General features: G+C 38.8%; 1 protein-coding gene across 2 annotated transcripts in view; it reads right to left on the bottom strand.

The window, feature by feature from the left end:
• Window positions 1-22,516, bottom strand: part of ccnyl1 (cyclin Y-like 1) — a 110,937-nt gene that overhangs the window by 60,095 nt on the left and 28,326 nt on the right. Inside the window, exons 3-5 of one of the 2 annotated variants that reach the window (XM_063051622.1) lie at window positions 21,047-21,081; window positions 10,786-10,886; window positions 8,637-8,672 (exon numbers count right to left, since the gene is read on the bottom strand). In XM_063051622.1, coding sequence (XP_062907692.1) covers window positions 8,637-8,672; window positions 10,786-10,886; window positions 21,047-21,081 — 172 coding nt within the window. The remainder of the gene's footprint in view (window positions 1-8,636; window positions 8,673-10,785; window positions 10,887-21,046; window positions 21,082-22,516) is intronic. The other variant, XM_063051623.1, reaches the window with a different exon arrangement.

Raw genomic sequence — 22,516 nt, 5'->3', positions numbered from 1 at the left:
ATACAAAAAAATGCATAAACAAAAATTATTTCAATGCTTTTGCTTAACTGTCCATGTAATTTTTGTATTCAAGTCCTGGAACAGCACATGGAAGATCTCACCTTCTACATCCAATGCAGGGTACTCTCTGAGTAGTGGCTAGTGCATGGCTTAAAAGCAAGTGGCATTTCAACCACTGCCTCAAAAGGTTCTTCTGCCTGCCACAGAAAATGGATCTGGAATCCATTTTAAGTGTCCAGAGTAATGGGAATTTTATTAAATTCCCATGGGCATGATCAAACCCTATAAATTCACAGTAATTCATACTGATGGAAAGACATATGCAAGATGCATATGAAAACTATAAATTGAGATACAAGCTGGCCAATAGCACTTTTAATGCAACTCAAAGGGGATGAATTTTGCTCTTTCTTTCCAAATGCAAACCTTTAGAGTAACATTTCCTTCTAAAATAAACATATATTTGACCCTTTTTTGGTTGCAAATCAGGTTGATTCTCGACTGGCTCAAGGATTCATTTAAGCTCTGTTCCAAAAGCTACAGTACTATTCAGATAAGTTTTTCAAATTGTGCACTGAAAATTTCAGAACTGATTGCACATTTTTGTTGGAAAGAGATCGTAGGAGATAAAGGAGCAAAAGAATTAGCAGGTGTTCAGCTCCAGCCATAATGACAAAAATTGCAGTTAAAAGAATTATTGGAATTAAAGTCAGTGTCCTAAAACTAATGGTCTACATACTAACATTTTGAAAAGGATGACTACATGAGATAATGGGCATGTTTGTTTGGACCTTCCAGAATGCCTTAGAATTTGAAACATTCTAGGTGGATTAAAAATAGGATTTTTTTATATATAAGAAGGACAACTAAGAGGCTAGTTAGCTTCATAAAAAAATAAATGCAAGAATACGTATTTGTTCTTATTTGCTACATGCTAAAAGAGCAATTAGAAAATAATCTGATGATTTAGGATCATTATAGATTTATGAAGGAGTTTAGCAGATTTACTGGTATTTTCAGAAATTGTAATTAACAGGGTAGGTACATTTTGATTTTCAAAAACACATTCAACAAGGAAACAAAAATTATAATACAAAAGAATGGTGCTCAGACAATTAATAGACAAAAATAATGTTGACACACAATTCATTTTTGAATGAAATTGACTGACCACCTAAAAATTTGCAACATTTTCTGGTTATATTTTAATTTTCCAATATCTTCAATATTTTTCTTTTAGTTATTTCACGGTGACCAGTTGTAACTACTTTTCACCAAGTTATTCAATGATTCGGTCTCCAAAACACACCCACAGCAATGACTTAAAGAAAGAATACAATTGATAATACATCCAAGTTTGTCAATAATACAAAGCCATGGAGAAAGGTAGGATGCAAAGGGACTAGTAAAAATGTTGCAAACAGGATGCAATATGGAAAACTGTGATAAAGGAAACAAGAGAACCAATTTTTCTTTTAAAAGGGTACTAAGCATACGCAAATCACAGAATGATTGTTATTCAGGCAATTAAGAAAGCAAATATTATGTTAGCTTTGAATCAAAGGAACTAGAGAACAAGAATAAAAAACTCTTACAGTAATTTTACTGGCCTTATTGAGACCATACTCAAGGTTTGTATACACCTTGGTTTTCTAACTCAAAGATAGATATAATTATCCTGAAGGTAGTACAGATCGACCTTCACTAATCCAACTACCCGTAATCCAGTTCCTTCAATAATCCGGCACTGATTATGCTTAACCTGATGGCATGAACATTGCCTTCTCTAACTACCGCTAATGCCCCACCTCCCCCTCATACCCCATCCATTATTTATACACACACATTCTTTCTCTCTCTCTCCTTTTTCTCCCTCTGTCCCTCTGACTATACCCCTTGCCCATCCTCTGGGTTTTCCCCCCCTCCCCCTTTCCCTTCTCCCTGGGCCTCCTGTCCCATGATCCTCTCATATCCCTTTTGCCAATCACTTGTCCAGCTCTTGGCTCCATCCCTCCCCCTCCTGTCTTCTCCTATCATTTTGGATCTCCCCCTCCCCCTTTCAAATCTTTTACTAGCTCTTCCTTCAATTAGTCCTGACGAAGGGTCTCGGCCCAAAACGTCGACTGTACCTCTTCCTAGAGATGCTGCCTGGCCTGCTGTGTTCACCAGCAACTTTGATGTGTGTTGATTGATTATGCTTAATGTGATCCTTCTGTAGTTCGGTATTTTCACTAATCCGGCACTCCTCAGGTCCCAATGGTGCCAGATTAGTGAAGGTCGACCTGTAGCATGAAAGTTTATTGGATTGTTTCTTATATGAAGATTTACAAGGATAGATTGAACATACTTAGAAACATAGAAAAACCTACAGCACAATACAGGCCCTTCGGTCCACAATGCTGTGCCAAACATGTACTTACTTTAGAAATTACCTAGGGTTACCCATAGCCCCCTATTTTTCTAAGTTCCATGTACGTATCCAGAAGTCTCTTAAAAGACCCTATTGTATCTGCATCCATCACCATTGCCGGCAGCCCGTTCCACCCACTCACTACTCTCTGCGTAAAAAGACATCTCCTACTTCCAAGCACCTTAAAACTGTGCCTTCTCATGATAGTCATTTCAGCCCTGGGAAAAAGCCTCTGACTATCCACACGATCAATGCCTCTCATCATCTTGTACACTTCTATCAGGTCACCTCTCATCCTCCATCGCTCCAAGGAGAAAAGGCTAAGTTCACTCAACTTAATCTCAGAAGGCATGCTCCCCAATCCAGGCATTATCCTTGTAAATCTCCTCTGCACCCTTTCTATAGTTTCCACATCCTTCCTGTAGTGAAGTGACCAGAACTGAGCACAGTACTCCAAGTGGGGTCTGACCAGGGTTCTATACAGCTGTAACATTACCTTTCAGATCTTGAACTCAATCCCACAGTTGATGAAGGCCAATGCACCAAATGCCTTCTTAACTACACAGACAACCTGCACAGCAGCTTTGAGCGTCCTATGGACACGGACCCCAAGGATCCCTCTGATCCTGTACACTGCCAAGAGTCTTACCATTAATACTATATTCTACCATCATATTTGACCTACTAAAAAAACCACCTCACACTTATCTGGGTTGAACTCCATCTGCCACTTCTCAGCCCAGTTTTGCATCCTACTGATGTTCCACTGTAACCTCTGACAGCCCTTCACATTATCCACAACACCCCCAACCTTTGTGTCATCAGTCAGTTGGGAGAGTTGAGACATTTTAAGTCACATTATTGAGCACTGAACATTTCAATTTCTTGCATTGTTTTCTCAGATGTTGAACACCGTCAAGGCAGAAACGAATAGATTTTACTCTACTAACAAGATCAACAAATATGGGTATGAAAGAGGAAGGTGTGATGGAATAGTTCACCAATTAAAGAGGCCTCAATGAATTACTCTCAACTTTATTTCTCATTTTATCAGAAACAATGAAATTGAATGGGATGACAATTTCTGGGGCAGAATGTTCCTGTTCTAACATTCCTAAAAAGCAAATTTTCCTGCTTTCTTACTTCTAATTAGAAACTCAAGAAAAGAGAGTGTGGGGATACTGAAAGAACCAAAAATTAATACACAGGTATCCTGTTTACTTCTGCTGCACAGAGCACCAATTGTTACAGCACTCTTAGTTGTCCAATCTGAACATTCATAGGTATATTATCCCCATATTTTAAGACATGTGGTCAGATGTATATCACTAGGAATCTGACTGCAAAAATTTGGTGTAATTTCCTAAACCCTCCATTACCTTGTGTGCAGAATTTGCCAGAACTCTTTGCTCACGTTCCTGCAATAGGCTGCCAGCAAATGCTGTGGCATCATAGGGCTGAGATAAGGGTCTCGGGCTGCAGCTGATTGTAAATGAAGGTCATTACAGAGGACTGTTCTGTGTGTTGATAGATAGCCAGAGGGAGACAGCAGTTTTCATAATCTTCACCAGGAGACTACAAGATCTGGGTGCTCTGTCAACACATGAAGCAGTTGCTGTCTATGTGACAGCCAGGATGTAGCCCCGAAACCCCACATTTCACCACTAAGCAAATGAACTGTTTGTTCCAGCCCAGTGAGCATCAACCCTCCCTGATGTGACAGTCTCAACAGATAGCAGGATCTAGTACCACATTCCCAACACAGCAACAGGAGGGAACTGGGTTTGTACCAGGTTTGAATATAGTAACGTTGACAGTAATGAATCTCTATAAATATATTAAGATGATGATCTCCTTTAGTGATGATTCCATTAGTCTTACCCTAGGAACAGATCCTGAGCATGACGCAAGGTAACAGTATGTTGGTTCAATTAATCATGGCATCACCAGACAATGTACCCAAAATAAGTACATGGAAAGTATTACAACTAATGTTTAATGTTTTTTCTAGAAGTGAAGGGATTGGATAACTGTAAAATAAGAAAGAGTTGTTTCGCTCCTCTGATTATCCAACTTGTATTTCAGAATCTAGCCTCCATATGATTTTTTCCTCCTTTATCCGGCAACTACAAAGGAGGGATCAAATCGATTAGCTTGCAAGAATTTCTTCCACATTCTAGGACTTCCACTTCACAGGTCTTTGGAGTTATTCTCGTTGTTTCACAGAGAATATTTGTGCATATTGTGACAAGAATACACATAGATTAAGATATTAGCTGTCCTGTGTGATCAGCAGTTGGTCTGCCACCTGTCTTCAGGAGAGAGAGAGATAAGGGAAACAATGGAGCAGCATTTGGAGATGTGTAATGAAGGGACGGGAGAGAGAATAACAGAAGGAGAGAGCTGTCTAGAGCGCCCCCCCCCCCCTTTGAACCCTGAACTGTTTGAAGTGATGGACAGGCGATACCCCAGCAGGGGAATAAAAAGGGACAGGTTCGCTAAGGCAGGGCACACACGACACCCGAGGTAACGAGACCCTGGAAGCGGTGCGCCTCTCACAAGTCGGTGGGAAGTACCGGGCCATAAACGCACAGGGTGGAAAGGCACGATCGGCTGGAACCTGGTGTGTGTTCACCCTTGCCTGGGTGCCAGGTTCAGCGCAGGGAAACGATCGTATCTGGAAACGGAGGGGTCATGGTCGGTGACCTCAGATGACATCACAAAGGACTCGCCCGAAAGCTGACTGCGAAGGTCTGTCTGGAAGCCTTGAATATTCATTCATTTTTGCTCTCTCTCTCCTCCCCCCCCACTGTAAATCGCCACGGCAGCGATTACTGCGAACTGAACTGAACTAAATTGAACTGAACTTTGCGTCATTTTGAAACTGGTCATTTACCCCTAGACAACGATAGAGCTTGATTGATCCTGTTATCTTAATTCTGTGCACATGTGTGTTTATCATTGCTGAACTGTTGCATTCATTATCCTTTTGATTAGAGTACTGTGTTGCTTGTTTCTTTAATAAAACTTTCTTAGTTCTAGTAATCCAGACTCCAACTGAGTGATCCATTTCTGCTGGTTTGGCAACCCAGTTACGGGGTACATAACAATATTCAATTGCATCCCACACAACTCATTGTTAGATGCCCCCTTGCCAAATGTTCCAACAAATAATCTATCTATATAGCTGGTTTTAGTTTCTTTTGTGACTTTCTTATATATAAGAGTGCCTGAAAAGAATAAGTAATATTAATCTAACTGCATAATTTTCATCTAAAGTGACTTTCATAACACCTTTCAAAATCTTAGCTCACCCCAGGTGGCTTTATACCTAGTTACGTACATTTGAAGTGAAGTTACACTGTTACATAGGGTTCAGTGATAATGCTTCAAGAATATTTTATTAGGTATGTGATCTAACACATGGAGTCCACACATACACACAAATGTTTTGTAAATTTCTTCTTACTACCTCCATGAATACATTAATTCCACTTAATTTTTAAAACGGTCGCCACCAACTCTAACGTTTTATAGTGTACCAATGACTTGATGCCAGGTTCCATTGTGGCTTATCATGAGCATCAGGTGGCTTTAATTTACTAAAATAAATATTTTCACTTTATTTGAAAGGCTTTTTTGTCGGATGCAATTGCAACCTATAAATTTTATTATAGGCTCACCTGGTTTCTTGATTTTGAAACTTGTTCTGCTCTTCTAGATTTCTCGTCACCATTTTTTGTAGTACATCAGAATGTCCAACATTGTCATTAGCACAAAAGTGTTCTCATCTCCCTAAACAATTGTGCAGTAGGTAATGCTGCTACCTCACAGCCCCAGGAACCTCCAGTACTGTGTGTAGTTTTCATGTTTGCTTATTTCATCCCACACCCAAATACATGCTGGTTGACAGGCTAACTGGCTACTGCAAATTTACTTTGGTGTAGGTACCCAGTAGGAGAATTAGAGTGGTTAGTAGGTTACAGGAGAATGTGAAATAATGGGAATAATGAGTCTATCTGAGAGCCAAGATGGACTCAAATAGATGGATGATTTCCTTCTCTTTCATAAGGAAATATGAAAGTATGAGAAACTAGCAAAAGACTTACTGAAACTCTAACCTTTTGTGTTTAATTTTTGAAAATATTTGCGGGGCAAGTTTCAAAATAAAAATCTTCTCTACAAGTTTCTGCCCTTTTGCAAACCAGTTACAAGTTACCTCAAAAAGTGACAAATCTAGCATTATGTATATACCTGAAGTATAGAAGAAGCTATCAATTTCTACAATGTGATGCACAAAAGCTTTATATTCTACTTGGTTTGGTTCTAAATACTTAAGTACAAATTACATTTTCTACTTTTTTACCTATCAGGAGACACATTTTCCAAAGAAAACAGCTGAGTCTACTTGACTGCTGCTTATATTGATATACAAATCTATTTTTGGTAAACATGATTGATTGTCTATCTGGATCTTCATCCCCATAAATTGTCTTTAACCAGAATAGACTACTATTGTCTTTCAAAGTCTTCAGAAAGAGGATGGATATAGGAATATATAAAGTGCTTTCCCTACCAAATATTAGTCTAATAACCTAACTACCCTCTGGAAGGAAATCACAAACAAGAGAAAATCTGCAGATGCTGGAAATCCAAGCAATATGCACAAAATGCTGGAGGAACTCAACAGGCCAGGCAGCATCGGTGGAAAACAGTACAGGTGACGTTTCAGGCAAGTTCCGCTGAAGGGTCTCAGCCCGAAATGTCGATTGTATTTTTTTCTATAGATGCTGCCTAGCCTGTTGAGTTCCTCCAGCATTTTGTGTGTGTTCCTCTGCAAGGAAGTTTATTTTCTCTTTCAATGACTCCTTCATTTAAAAGTAGTAATTTATTTAGTGCATAACTAAGTCATTGAAGGACATGAGAGGTCTTTTTATAATGCTTACTACTCACTACATGCTTCCCAAGCCATAGGCTTCTAAACAAGATGCGAAATGACTAGATACTTCAACAATAAATTGATTACTAACTGTCCATCCATTTAGAGAGAAGATTATCAGGAATAGAGCAAATCAAATAGCCTCCTCATTCAACAACATAATTTCAGATGATCCTGTGTATTCTGTAAAGCCGATCAGAGACAAAGTAATCTTCTTGAATAGACTTGATAGAGTAGTAGAGCTGTAACTATTAGACAACTGCAGACAACTTCATGTTGACCGTTCGCGTAATGGAAATTCAAATGTACAAATCACTACCCAAAAATTTGATAAACAAAATAGAATTCATCCTCAAAGAATTTTATTCTGTGTATCAAGTAACAAGTTTTATGCTGTTTATGTGGCAAGTAAATATAGAAACAAAGTATTATTCTTTGACTTGTGTTTCTTGCACAGATGATGCAGCTTCATGTTACAGAAAATCATGACACAGACCGTTTCTCACAACACAACCTAGCCAGTAAGGCAAAGGTCATCTACAATCTGTTTCTCAAATTCTGAGCAACATGAGACAGTACTGCTGAATACTGGATGGACAATTAACTAAATTTCCACTCCATTATCTTTTCAGATGTTCAACATTCAGAGCTTCTTTTCCCTCCAACTAGAAAATGACTGTTCCTGCTTTCATTGTCTCTGGATCTAGTCCAATGCTCTCCCTGTCAGCTTCCCATCTTCTAGCTTATATTAATATGCTCATAAGAAATGAAATGACTTCCGCTTCTTATGTCTCACGGTCATACCCATCTATCATCCTGTGCTAGCTGACCTAGACTGGATCTGCCCAGCAAAGCCTCGATCTAGAACTCAACATGTTGCCTTTCAAACTCGTTCATGGCTTTACCCGTCCTTATTTCTAAAGCTGCTTTAGCTCTGCAATCTTCCAAGAATGCTACCTTATAAACTTTGACCCTAACTTTTACTACTTCACCATTAGCAAAATATAACCTTCCACTGCATTTGAGGTACAAGCCATTAATGGTTTCAGACTATTATCCCAGTTCTACACATTTGTACACGAGGAAAGAGAGGTTGGAACCCACACAAATGCCCTACACAATACACATTTTTAAATTCAGAAGTAGAAAATTGCAGAGCCCTTGCTTGTGTGACTGCTCCACTGGAGATAAAGACCTTTTTATAGAATCACACAAACAAGGTACAACTAGATAGCACTAGATAATTACTGGGACCAAAAGGAACAGTTTGAAAAACATTAAAATTACCTGTTCTTTGTGTGATAATAAATTGCAAGAGTAACACTGTTAGGAAGAGAAAAACAAAGTGATTAAAAAAACCTTTAAAACTGTATCTTTGTGCAAATTAAAATATAAGCTGACGTTATCAGTAATCTACAAATACAATTTTCCATTATCTCTTACCACTACAGATTTGATAAGCACGGCTGGGATAGAACCCATTCCAGATTTTAGATTTTCTCAGATGTTGAAAAATATAAAATGGAAGGGAAATACAAGTTGCCCTTTTTTTTTATTTACGAGTCACAATTTCTTATTCTTCACTTCCAAAGTAAGGTTGCGTGTTTCAGACAAGTTTGATCACCTTAGAACTAGAGTAACACAAAATTGTAAGCAAATCTGTAAAAGCAGAGATCTGGAGGCTCGCTACACTTCTGGAAATGTCCAATTTTCACACTTGTCTGGTTTCTGGAAATCTGAACCTTGTATGTCAGTCCGGTATCAATTCTCAAATAGAACAGCAATTTCATCCTTATCATCAACCTCACCCTCTCAATTTACTCTTGGGTTCAACAATCATAGCCTTTGTATTATTAACCTATACTTGTAAGAAAAAGGAATGGGCTTCAGTCAATAGCATGCAACGGTATAGCTATTTTGCCAACAGAATCAATGTGAAGAATGGCTAGTGCCATCAATTATTCACAGATCTTAAAACGGTATGGCCAATTTGCATACAATAAACTTCCATAGTGGTACGTGAAGTTAATGAAAAATTGATTTGTCTCATGGTGTTAGTTTAAAGAATAAATGTTGACTATGAGTATGAAACCACCCCACTCTCTTTGAAATACCACAGGATCTTTCAGATCAACTCAAATTTATCTGTTTTATGTTCTAATGTGATGGCCATATCTGAACCACCAGTACACCAAATGATGCATTTAATGTACTGTGTCTTTTTCTTGGTTTTAATTCACCAAATCTCTTTGCTGAATGTTCTACTTTAATATAGGAGCATTAACTCAGATAATTCATTGACAGTGGCTATGCAACTGCATAAGGTAAAGGCGGCGTACAGGATTCTTGCCTTAATTAGTAGGAGTGCCTGAGTACAAGTGTAAAGAAGTCATGCTGCAGCTACTTGTATATAAAACTTTACTGAGACTGCACTTGGAGATTGTGGGAAGGGTGAAGAAAATGCTTAACAAAATGCTGCCTGGATTAGAGGGTATAAGCTACAAGGTGGAACAAATTTGGATTGTTCTCCCTGGAGTATCGGAGGCTGAGGGAAGACCTCAGAGGATTTTTTTAAATTATGAGAGATGGAGACAGTCAGAATCTTTGCCCCAGGGTAGAAATGTCAAATATCAGAGGACATGCTTTTAAGGTTGGGGGGAGAGGGGGAAGCTTCACAGCAATGTGAGGGTTTTTTTTTAATATACAGAGAGTGGTAAGTGCCTGGAAAGGGTTACCAGGGGTAGTAGAAGCAGTGTGCAATCTGGTGGATTTAAGAGGCTTTTGTACAGACACGTGAATATGAAGGGAATGAAGGGATATGGATGATGCACACGATGAGGACAATTAGTATAAACTGGCATCAAGATCAGCACAACATTGTGGGCCAAATGGCCTGTCCACTGCTGGCCATTCTATGTTAATCACAATTTAAAAGATTATTGGTTTAAAAAGAAACTAGTGACTATAAAATCCCATAGTTAGGCAAGCAAAGAAACCTGGGTAAAAATTTTTTTTTAAATCTGCTAGAGGAACTCATCTGTGGGGGGGGGGGTGCGGGGGGCGGGGAAGGAAAAAGAACTGTCGAAATTTCAGGTGGAAACCTGCAGCAGGACCAAATCCTCATCTGCCTTAAAACATGTCCTCTGGTATTTTGGCAATGGCCTAGGGAAAAGATTCTATTTACCCAATCCATGCCTCTCATAATTTTAATAACCTTTATCAGGTCTCTCCTCAGCCTCTAATGCTCTAGATACAACAACCTAAATTTGTTCAAGCACTAACAATTATTTTCCTCCTGCTTGAGCCACTGAGGTCCTACAACAGCATGCCTTTTTCCCCTCATTCCAGCATCTACAGGTTTCTTGTCTCTCCAAGCAAGTAAACTTAACTGGTTTCACCTGCTAGCTTTCCCCAAAAAGATCTGTTGATATCCTACCATTTAATTGTGCTTTTCAGGTTGGGCTGGCTTACAGTGCTGTCATCAATAAATATCGTTGAACATGAACTGTATTTTTTACTGAGTTGACCAGGAGATACCTGTGTAAAGTAAAATGAAATCACTGCCCAAATACTTTTAACATTACAACAGGACAAGTCAATTAGTGAACCAATTATATAAAGTAAACAGGGGTGTATCTTAAGAGTTTACTTCTCCATCATGACTAGATGATGTCATGCAACTCTATAGCATATTACAAAACACTCTAAACCAAAGGACTACTTTGACTACTACAAGGCTATTTACGTTATAGACAAAAACACTAAATCATATACACCTTGCAAACCATCCCTAGTTGCTATAATTAAAAGAAAAGTCATTCCTGATAATCTTATTCAATAAACATGAATTTAACTGGTCTTGAACTGCAGCTTTATCAAGAGATTGAACAGTACGTAATTAAAATAGAGTTGTAACTCTGATTGTGATCATCGTTATCAACTTAAGTACTTTATGCTCCTAACTTTATTTGTAGAATTGTCCTCATATGATAATTTTACATGAATAACAGTAACCCATAAAGGAATCAAAAGTTCATTGTGGAGAATCATCTGAAGAAAAAAGATAAATAACCAGTTCACAAATCGCTACAACTGTTCTAAAATGATCAGGAAATGTGAATCACTACAAATAATTTGAAGAATTTATGATTTTCTAAACATTTGTGCATTATTTCTTAATATACATTCTATACTACTGGGATTAGCACAGTATCTTTAATTAAAGATTTAATCTGGACAAATCTGCAAGAAAACAAGAGGAAAAGAAATGCACAAACAATGAGAGGCACACATTCCATTTTTCTAATTTTGAAAAATTTATAAATTGTAAATGAGAAAATAAGCCAAAAATGAAGTTGAAAGCTTGAGTTCACATGACAAAATCATGAAGTATAACGTTTTTACAAGTTGCTGATCACCAAGTACATTTCAAATCCAAGTCCTACCTGCTGATGCCTTGCTCCAAAAGAACAATCTAAATGTAAACTACCAGGGAGCTATGAACTTGAGTTACTTTGGAATTTTAGCAATAAAAATACCATCACACTCACATTAAATACTTATTAGGTACAAAACAATTCTGAATATGGTTCCATTCAATACTGTGAAGTGAAACATGAGAAATATAATTCAAAGTAAATTTATTATCAAAGTACATTTATGTCACTATATACAACCCTAAGACTTATTTTCTTGCCAGCATACACAGTAAATCTAAGAAACACAATAGAATCAATGAAAGACTGCACCCAACAGAATGGACAAACAACAGATGTGCAAAGCACAACAAACTGCAGATATGAAAGAGAAAATAATAATAAATAAGCAATAAATATCGAGAACATGAGATGAAGAGTCCTTGAAAGTGAGTCCATCGGTTGTGGGAACAGTTCAGTGATGGGGCAAGTGAAATTGAATGAAGTTATCCCCACTGGTTCAAGAGCCTGATGGCTGATGGGTAATAACTGTTCCTGAACCTGGTGGTGTGGGTCCTGAAGCTCCTGTTCCTTCTTCCTGATGACAGCAGTGAGAAGAAAGCATGTTGGGTGGAGGAGACACTGCTTTCCTGCAACGGTGCTCTGTTTACATATGCTCAATGACGGGGAGGGCTTTACCCTTAATGGTGTAGACTGTATCCACTACTTTTTGTAAGATTTTCTGTTCAAGAGCATGGTGCTTCCATACCAGGCTATGATTAAGCCAGTCAATATACTCACCACCAATCACCTGGAGGTTTGTTGAAGTTTTAGATGTCATGCCAAATCTTCAGAAATTCCTAAGGAAGTAGAGGCACTGCCGTGTCTTTGTAATGGCACTTACATGTTGTCACAGGACTGATCCTCTTGAATGATGACATCAAGGAATTTATGAATGCTGACGCTCTCCACCTCTGATCCCCTGATAAGGGCTGGTTTGTGGACCTCTGGTTTCCTCCTCCTGAAATCAATAATCAGCTCCTTAGTCCAGCTGACACTGAGTGACAGGTTGTTGTTGTGGTACCACTCATCCAGATGCCCATTCAATACCACATCAGATTTGGCCAACAACAGTGGTGTTGTCAGCAAACTTAAATATGGCATTGGAAATGTGCTTAGCCTCATAATCACAAGTATAAAGTGAATAGAGCAGGGCATTGTGGCGCACCTATGCTGATGGAGAATGTGGAGGCGATATTGTTGCCAATCCGAACTGATTGGGGTCTATAAGAGAGGAAATCGAGGATACCATTGCATAAGGAGGTATTGAGGACAAGGTCTTGAAGCTTATTGATTAGTTTTAAGGGGTGATACTGCTGAATGCCAACCTGTAGTCGATAAAGACCATCCCGATGTATGCATCTTTTCTGTCCAGATTGTTCTAGGGTTGAATGAACAGCCAATGAAATGGCATCAGCTGTTGACCCATCGTGCAGGAAGGCAAATTGAAGCAGATCCAATTCACTTTTCAGACAAGAGTTAGACATAGGAGCAGAATTAGGCCATAGTTTGCTCCGCCATTTCATCATGCCTGATCGCAGATCCCACTCAATCCCATACACCTGCCTTCTCGCCCTATCCTTTGATGCCCTGACCGATCAGGAAATGATCAACTTCCACCTTAAATATACCCATGAACTTGGCCTCCACCACAGTCTGTGGCAGAGCATACAACAGATTCACTACTCCCCGACTAAAACAATTCCTTACCTCTGTTCTAAAATGTCACCCCTCAATTTTGAGGCTGTGATCTCTAGTTCTGGATACCCCCACCATAAGAAACATCCTCTCTACATCCACCCTATCTGGTCCTTTCAACATTCGATAGGTTTCAACAGATCCCCCCAATACTCTTACAGAATTCCAGTGACTACAGGCCCAAAGCCACCAGGCGCTCCTCATATTTAACCTCTTCATTCCTCAAATCATCCTCGTGAACCTTCTCTGAACTCTCTCCAATGACAGCACATCCCTTCTGAGATATGGAGCCCAAAACTGTTAACAATACTCCAAATGTGCCTGACTAGTGTCTTACAAAGCCTCAGCATTATCTCCTTGCTTTTATATTCTATTTGCCTTGAAATAAATGCCAACATTGCATTTGCTCCCTTTACCACAAACTCAACCATCTGGGAGTCTTGTACAAGGACTCCTAAGTGCCTCTGTACCTCTGATGTTTGAACCTTCTCCCCATTTAGATAACAGTCTGCATTATTGTTCCTTTTATCAGAACACATTATCATACATTTCCCACTGTATTCCATCTGCCACTTTTTTGCACATTCTTCCAATTTCTTTTTTGCCCATTCTTCCAAGTCCTGCTTACTCAGCACTACCTACCCCTCTACCTTTCTTTGTATCATCTGCAAACTTTGCCACAAAATCACCAACTCCATTATCTAAATCATTGACAAACAACGTGAAAAGTAGCTGTTCCATTATTGACACCTGAGAAACACCACTAATCCCTGGCAGCCAACCAGAAAAGGCTTATTTAGTTCCCACTCTCTGCCTCCTGCCTGTCAGCCATTCTGCTATCCATGCCAGTATCTTTTCTGTAACATCATAGGATTTTATCTTGTTAAGCAGCCTCATGTGAGGGCACTTTTTCAAATGACTCTGAAAATGCAAGTAAATGACATCCACTGCTTCTCGTTTGTCTACTCTGCTTGTTATCTTCCTCAAACAGCTCTAACAGATTTGTCAGGCAAGACTTCCCTTAACAAAAACCATGCTGGCTTTGACTTTTTTTATCATTAGTCTCCAAGTACCCTGAAACCTCATCCTTAATAATAGACTCCAGCACTTTCCCAACCACTGAGGTTAGGCCAACTGGCTTATAATTTCCTTTCTTTTGCCTTCCTCCCTTCTTACAAGAATGGAGTGACATTTGCAATTGTCCAGTCCTCTGGGACCATGCCAGAATCAAGTGATTCTTGAAAGATCATGTCCAGTGCATCTGTTATCTCTTCAGCAACCTCGTTCAGGACTCTGGGATATGGTCCATCTGGCCTAGGTGACTTAGCCACCTTAAGACCTTTCAGCTTGCCTAGCATTTTTTCCTTTTTAATAGCAATGGCACTCACTCCTGCTCCCTGACACTTACAGACCTCTGGCACACCGCTAGTGTCTTCCACAATGAAGACAGATGCAAAGTACTCATTAAGTTCATCTGCCATTTCTTTGTCCCCCATTACTACCTCACCAGCATCATTTTCCAATGGTCTAATATCAACTCTCACCTTCCCTTTACTCTTTATGTAACTGAAAAAACTTTTAGTATCCTGCTTTATATTATTGGCTAGTTTGCCCTCATTTCATATTTTTATGGTCCTTTTGTTGGATTTTAAAAGCCTCAATCATTCAACTTCCCACTCACATTTGCTACCTTATATGCCCATTATTTCATCACCAACCTCTCAAAGCATTTAATCACAGTAGATGTAAGCGCTACTGGACAATAGTCATTGAGGCAGGTTGCCATGTTCTTCTTATGCAGTGGTATAAATAAAGCCTGCTTAAAGCCGGTGTACCTAAGACTGCTGAAATGAGAGTTTAAATATAATGATGAAGACTACAGCAGGTTAATCAGCACAGGTCTTTAGTACTCAGCCAGGTTCACCCTCCTAAAGGACACTCTCATGTCAGCCTCAGAGACTGAAATCACAGGGTCATGGGGGGCAGTGGGAGTTTGTGAAGGTACTTCCATGTTTTGACGGTTAAAGCAAACTCAGATGGCATTGAGCTCATCTGGGAGTAAAGTCTTGCCACTGCTGTTGAGCATCCCCCAGTGACTAAAGTTTGGTTGGGAATTGTCACTTCGCACGAGATGACTTTCCAGAGATCAATCCCAGATCTCTTGCATCTTACTTGGTCGCCAGACCTGAATGCCTCTGATCTGACTCTTAGCAGATTGTGGATCCAATGGTTCATCCAGGGCTTCTGGTTGAGAAAGACTCTGAATAATTTTGTGGGGACACACACATCCACAACTGTTTAATAAAGTCCATGATAACCTTGATGTATTCATTCAGATCCGTAGCAGTCCATGAACACGGCCCAGTCCACAGACTCAAAGCAATTCCATAGCCACTTCTCTGCTTCTTACGACCACCTCCTTGTTGTTCTCATCTCAGGAGACTTGCTCTTTCGCTTCTGCCTAAACACAGGTAGAAGTACAGCTAAGTGATCAGATTTCCTCAAATGTGGTCCAGGCATGGAACGGTAGGTATTCCTAACCATACTACAGCAGTGGTCTAGTGCGTTGGGATTCCTGGTGCTGCAGGTTATATCATGATGATAACTTGGCAGAGATTTCTTCAAGCAAGACTGACTGAAGTCCCCGACTATGATTTGAAATGGGTCGGGGTGGGCAGTTTCTTGTTGTGATGGCGGCATTCATTATCTCGAGTGCCTGGTTAACGTTGGCTTTTAGTAGTATGTAAACTGTGGTCAGGATCACGAAGGACAACTCTTTCAATATGTATAGACCATATAGCTCATCAGTTCTCACACAATATGCAAGACGGTTGTGGCTGATTTTAGGCAATTTTTTTTGCCCTATCCCAAGACTTTTATTTACCTCTACGGTTCACTTTGGATCTTGGGACACTGGGACACAATTACCCTAGAGCCAACTATCCTCCACTTTCACATAAAAGGGTGTTCTTAATATAACTTTCACTTTTAATATTGTAAAATTTCAGGGAACATCTCAAATGAAGGATGATACATGGATGCTCTGTGTTTGCTGTTTAATTTGAGCATTTCCACAAATTTTATTCTGGAAATAGGGGATTAAGGTGATGTTCCAGAGCTGAGGGACAAGGCACCTGATGATACCACTGCCGCTGGAGGGTCAAAAGTTAAAAGATATCTTAGAGGGTAGCCACGAGGAAATCTGCAGATGCTGGAAATTCAAGCAACACACACAGAATGCTGGTGGAACACAGCAGGCCAGGCAGCATCTCTTGGAAGAGGTACAATCGACGTTTCGGGCCAAGACCCTTCATCAGGACTAACTGAAAGAAGAGATAGTAAGATAGTAAGATAGTAAGATGCTGCCTGGCCTGCTGCGTTCCACCAGCATTCTTAGAGGGTAGAGTTTGAATAATGGAAAGTTATTAGGCTAACAGTAACAGAAGTGGGGAGGGGGGAAGTAAAGCTGTATTATGTGATCAAAATATTCAAAGCAGAGCTATCATAACTGGAACAGTTTTGCTTCTAAACACGTGCTCTTCACAGCTTGTATCACTGTAAAGTGGAGAGAATTCTTCATTTGTCACCTAGGGCTACTTCGAGGCAGTTGCATTATTGCCAAAAAAATCTTGAATAAAAATAACAGATAGAAATTACATTTCTATCTGAAAGACTTGCATTTAAACACTGCCTTTTATTACGTTAGACTGGCCAATGCAATAGTCATTCGAGAATGGAAGAAAAGCAGTAGCCAATTTGTATAACACAATGACTGACAAATAGCACTTATATTGTTTGACAACAGATAATCTGTTTGCAGGTAGTTTTCTTATTTAGCAAATGATGTTAGTCAGTAGGGAGAATTCCCCAGTTCTTCGGAATACTACTGAGTGGTCCTTTTTATCCTCAGTATTGCAGTAGGAGAGGTAAGAAATTATGGTCTATTTAGTTCTGAATATTTTGCTTCTGCGTTGTTCAAAATGGTAACATAATCTACTCCTATGAACATGCAGTGTCAGTCTGACATTTCAGTTGGAACAATTGTGATCAAAATAATGCATGACCATTTCTGAAGCAAGCTGAGCATATATTAGCTCTGGTTAAAAGCCTTCTGAGCTCAAGACCTTAAGAATCTACATTGATATCATTTTATTGGCTGTAAAAGATTAAAAACCCAAATTACTGCAACTAGTGTCTCCTTCATCTCCTCCGAAAAGCAAAGTAATTTCTCCAAAAGTAAGGATAAATATATAAATTACGTACCTGAAATCAATGCCTGGCATTTACAGCAGTGTGGTTATCATGATTTATTGGTAAAGAAAATGCCTATTTACCTCCCTCCACTCTGGCTGGTCATAGCATTCTCACTATATGCTGCCCTTTTTGACTGGACCATCAACTTCACTGATCTTGGCAGGCTAGTTTCATGGTGGGCTCCCTACCACTCAGTGTCTTGCATGTGGTGGAGGGGAACATGTGACCAGCCTCATGAGTGTTGACAACATCAGGATTAAAGCCATATTCCCCATTCCCCAAAGCCTGCTTTGCTAACTTTTGCGAAAAAAACTAACTGTAGGGGTGTCATAAATTTCCTCCAGCAACAAGTGGATTCAATCAGTATCATCAATATTTGGTAAAATATTGTTGATCATTCTAAAGATAGAACATCCATATTTGAACAAAATATTAAACAATTCTAACCAGTTTATTTTACTTTTTAAGCTATCATTTCAAAAACAATTGACAGCTTCATTTAGACTAAAAGCATGTTTATCAATGGAAATAAAAATATCTGATGGAACCATACAATCAGCATAATATTACTTGATCAATTTCCAAAAGTAGTAATATCCTTTCAAAGAATGAAATAATAATTTTATGGGTTATTTTACTTTAAATCAAAAACTGCTGCAATATTGTCCCCATAGCCAATATCATGCATGCAACGTGAAAGCACCAGCTCTTTCAATTCCTCCCTTCCCATCATCCAAGACCCAAAAAAACATACGATTATATTAAAGAAATTTTAATTTATAGCAGCATGTTTTCTACAATATAACCATATCTGCAATGATGAAGTACTTCACTTGCTACAGAATTAAGGGACAGCATAACAATGTCAGAAGCACAGCATTACACAATACAAAATACATTAAGCGGTATGGGGAAACAAGCCAAATATATGATATGGAAAAGATCAGGCACGGTTCTCTGGGTGATGGAATTCAAAAGGGCTGCATAAAACTGTTGTGTCTACACTTGGAATACCATATGTGATTCTAGCCACTCTTCATTATAGCAAGAATGTGGAAACTTTGGAAAGAGTGCAAAAGACGTTTACCTGGATGCTGCTTAAAGGGCATGTGCTATAAGGAGAGGTTGGACAAATTTTGAGCTTTGGAGGTGAAGGGGACATCTGATAGATGTCTGTAAGATTAGGAGAGGGTAGATAGTCAGTTATCAAATTCTAGAGGACGTGCATTTAAAGTGAGAGTGGGCAAGTTTAAAGGAGATGTGCAGGGCAGATATTTTTTGTTTTAAACACAGCGAGTGGTAGATGCCTGCAATGGGCTGCCGAGAGAGAGACAGAAGCAGATACTATAGTGGCTTTTAAGAGACTGTTAGGTAGATACATGAATATCCAGGTACATAGACAGTGGGATTTGGATCATGTACAGGCCAAAGTGAATTATATTGGGTATTTGATGCAGACACTATGGCCAAAGGGCCTTTTCCTGTGCTGTTTTAAATTCTTTGTTCCGACCGGCCTCAACAGTACAGAAGGTTACTGATCCATCTAGCTGTCCAAGTTTCACTGATTATTCTATATCTTACTGAACTGTAAAGAGATACTCAGTTTTAAAAGAATTGTGACCCTGAAGTTACATTATAGCATATCAGCTTAAGAATACCTGTGCTCTTCTGAAACTTTTTTTCCCTCCAGTGGAAATGCCAATCCATTTCAAAATGAATGAATTAAACCTTTATTAAAATAACAGTCAAAATGTAAAGCATTCTTATGCTAATACCCGATAGTACAATTTCTGGAGTCTACAAGACTCAATCGTCAACAATTCAACTTAAAAATCTTCCATTTTCTGTGTTTCTTGCAGAAACCAGTGCTTTCTTTGCGAATCCCAATGCACACATTGGACACAAGGTGGCACCAAAAAGCTTGCCAGAATATCCAGCACAGCACACATTAAAAATATTTTGAATCCTTTTCTCCCAAGATTGAAAAACATGCAGATAGTTGCACTCTGACATTAAAAAAAAATCAAAATTAATAAACACATATTCATGAAAATAACTCAATAATTAATCCCTGAAGTCAGGTTTTAAGACTGAAGTCACCCATCACCAGATTCAAGAACACAGTTGCAAGAAGTTTGTGAACCCTTTGCAAAACCTGGTTTTCTGCATTAATTACTCATAAAATGTGGTCTGATCTTTATCTAAGTCACAATAATAGACCAACACAATCTGCCAAAACTAATAACACAAATAACTGTACTACTTCTCGTCAAAACTGAACAAGAATGGTGTTCATGGAAGGACACCACGGAGGAAATTACTGCTCTCCAAAAAAAAAATTGCTGCACTTCTCAAGTTTGCAAAAGACCACTTGGATGTTCCACAACACTTCTGGGTCAATGTTCTGTGGACTAACGAGACAAAAGTTGAACTTTTTGGCAGAAATGCACACCGCTGTGTTTGGAGGAAAAGGACATTGCACACCTACACCAAAGCCTCATCCTAACTGTGAAGCATGGTGGAAGGAGCATCATGGTTTAGGGCTGCTTTGCTACCCCAGGATATGGACAGCTTATAATCAATGAGAAAACAATTTATTCAAAATTGTATCAAGACATTTTACAGGAGAACGTCAAGGTGGTGGAACTGTTGCTACCTCCCTTCCTTCAATCATTCAGTTTTGGAACATTTGGGTTACCCTAATCACAACAGTTTTACAACGCTATGACCACCTTGATCACTTTGCTCAAAAATGGACTTGTTTTTTGTTTGTTCTTTGTTGTAAATGTCTTGTATAATTTATGTTTTTCTCATGAATGCCATTTGCCTGCGATGCTACAAGTTGTTCATTGTACCTGTGAATACACATACTTGAACATTTGACAATAACTTGACTTTGAAATGTTAATTCTGCCTTTCTTCCTATAGATGCAGCCTGATCTGCCGAGTACTTTTAACATTTAATGTTTTCATGTTAGACTTCCAACATCTGCAGTTCTTTCAATTGTCAATTTGATTAACATCGCCTTGCAGACATCACATGCAAAGACATTTTTCATCACAACTGTGCACAAATTAAAAAATGACTCATTCCAAATTGATAAAAGGGAATATTAAAAATGCACAGGATTATCTAACAGTTGCAAAGAGGTTAGATTTTCAGTGATTTCAGTAGAACTTCAGACTACATTTTTTAGGAAATAAAGTCTGAAGTTCTGTTGAAAGAACCAATGGCTACAATGGTAGATAGTTTACAGGAATTGCACTTACATGGTTTATGTAGTTACTCTTCCTCTTCTCTCTCACTGTTTACAAAAGAAGAAAAATGAAGTTAAAACATCAGTAATTCAAATTAAAAAGCCAATTTTTAAATTATGATTTATACTGCATGTTGGGACAGCAGATACAGTATAATAGTACAGCAAAAGTGTTATCTAATGTCTTCAACACAACATAAAAGACTTCATAACTAGTAAAATAGTTTTCAGGTGTAATTGATATTTTACAGGGAAGCTCGACAGGCAAGTTACACAAAACAAGTTGCTGGAAACAGCAATGAGAAAACAAATTAATTCACAGGTTCATGGAGAGGTAAATCACTGAGAAGACTCTCCTTCAGTTTCACAAGATGACAGTGCAGAAGAACCCCTTCAGCTCACTATGTCCATGTCCATCAAAAAAGCCATTTAAGGCCATCCTTTTCCTGGTTCTCAGTTTGTGGATTTTGTGGGTAATCATTCAAGTACTTTTCAATGGTGATGAAGATTGTAGCACTGACTACTCTTAGAGAAAATGAGTTCATCATACTCATAGAATAGCAAACTAGGATTTTTGTCACGCATCTCAGTACTGAAGTTTCTAGACAAATTTCAACGACTTAAAAATGGGGACACTAGTCCATGATTACCTGAACCAAAGGAGAGCACTGCTACTGGACTGACTGGCAGCATTTTTAAGCTTTTAACTTTGGATGGGACATTATGGATACACATGGAGCTGCAAAATTTAGTGACACTTAACTAGTTGCGTCACACAAGAATCAAAGTACAGACACTTCACGTGAAAACTTATCAGCTGTATTATGTGTGTAACATTCATGTATTGAAGCGGGTGGCAGAGAGAAGCAAGAGGATGTTGGAAGAAAGGCAGTTCTTGTAAATAATTTTGCACTCTTCGACACCATCTCAAGATATTGGCTTAATGAATAAAACAAAAAAGTTCATCATGGTATAGCTGCCTATCAGATGGAATTACTGTACTATAGGAAAGATGTGAAGCTCTATAGAGTGAAGATTCATTAGAATGACTCGAATGATGAGGGGTTTCAGCTAGAAGATTAGACTAGAGAAGTTGGGGTTTCCTCTTTGAAAAAGAGATTGGCTAAATGTGTAGAAGATAATGGTGTACATAGGGTAGTTAGAGGGATGCCATGCCATCATGACCAGATGGTTTGAGACTCAGTGAACACAAAATTTAAATTTTTCAGAAAAACATACAAGTTGTACATGAGAAGAAAAACATTATATTGAATATTTATGAACTGACATCTCTGCATTTAAGGTTGGTGGAAATGGAATCACTGCTTTCAAAGGAAAACCTCAGAAGACTCAGAGGGAATAATGAGAGGGTTCCTATCTCAATCTAACACTACAGTTTAATCTTGTCAGATAATATTCAGTGCCATTTGTGACCTACACAATGGCCTAAATGATATATTGAGATATAGACTTTTGATGGCAT

The sequence above is a fragment of the Mobula hypostoma genome, chromosome 6 (genome assembly GCF_963921235.1).
Source record: "Mobula hypostoma chromosome 6, sMobHyp1.1, whole genome shotgun sequence".
Taxonomy (NCBI): domain Eukaryota; kingdom Metazoa; phylum Chordata; class Chondrichthyes; order Myliobatiformes; family Myliobatidae; genus Mobula; species Mobula hypostoma.
This window is presented reverse-complemented; position numbering and strand designations above follow the sequence as displayed.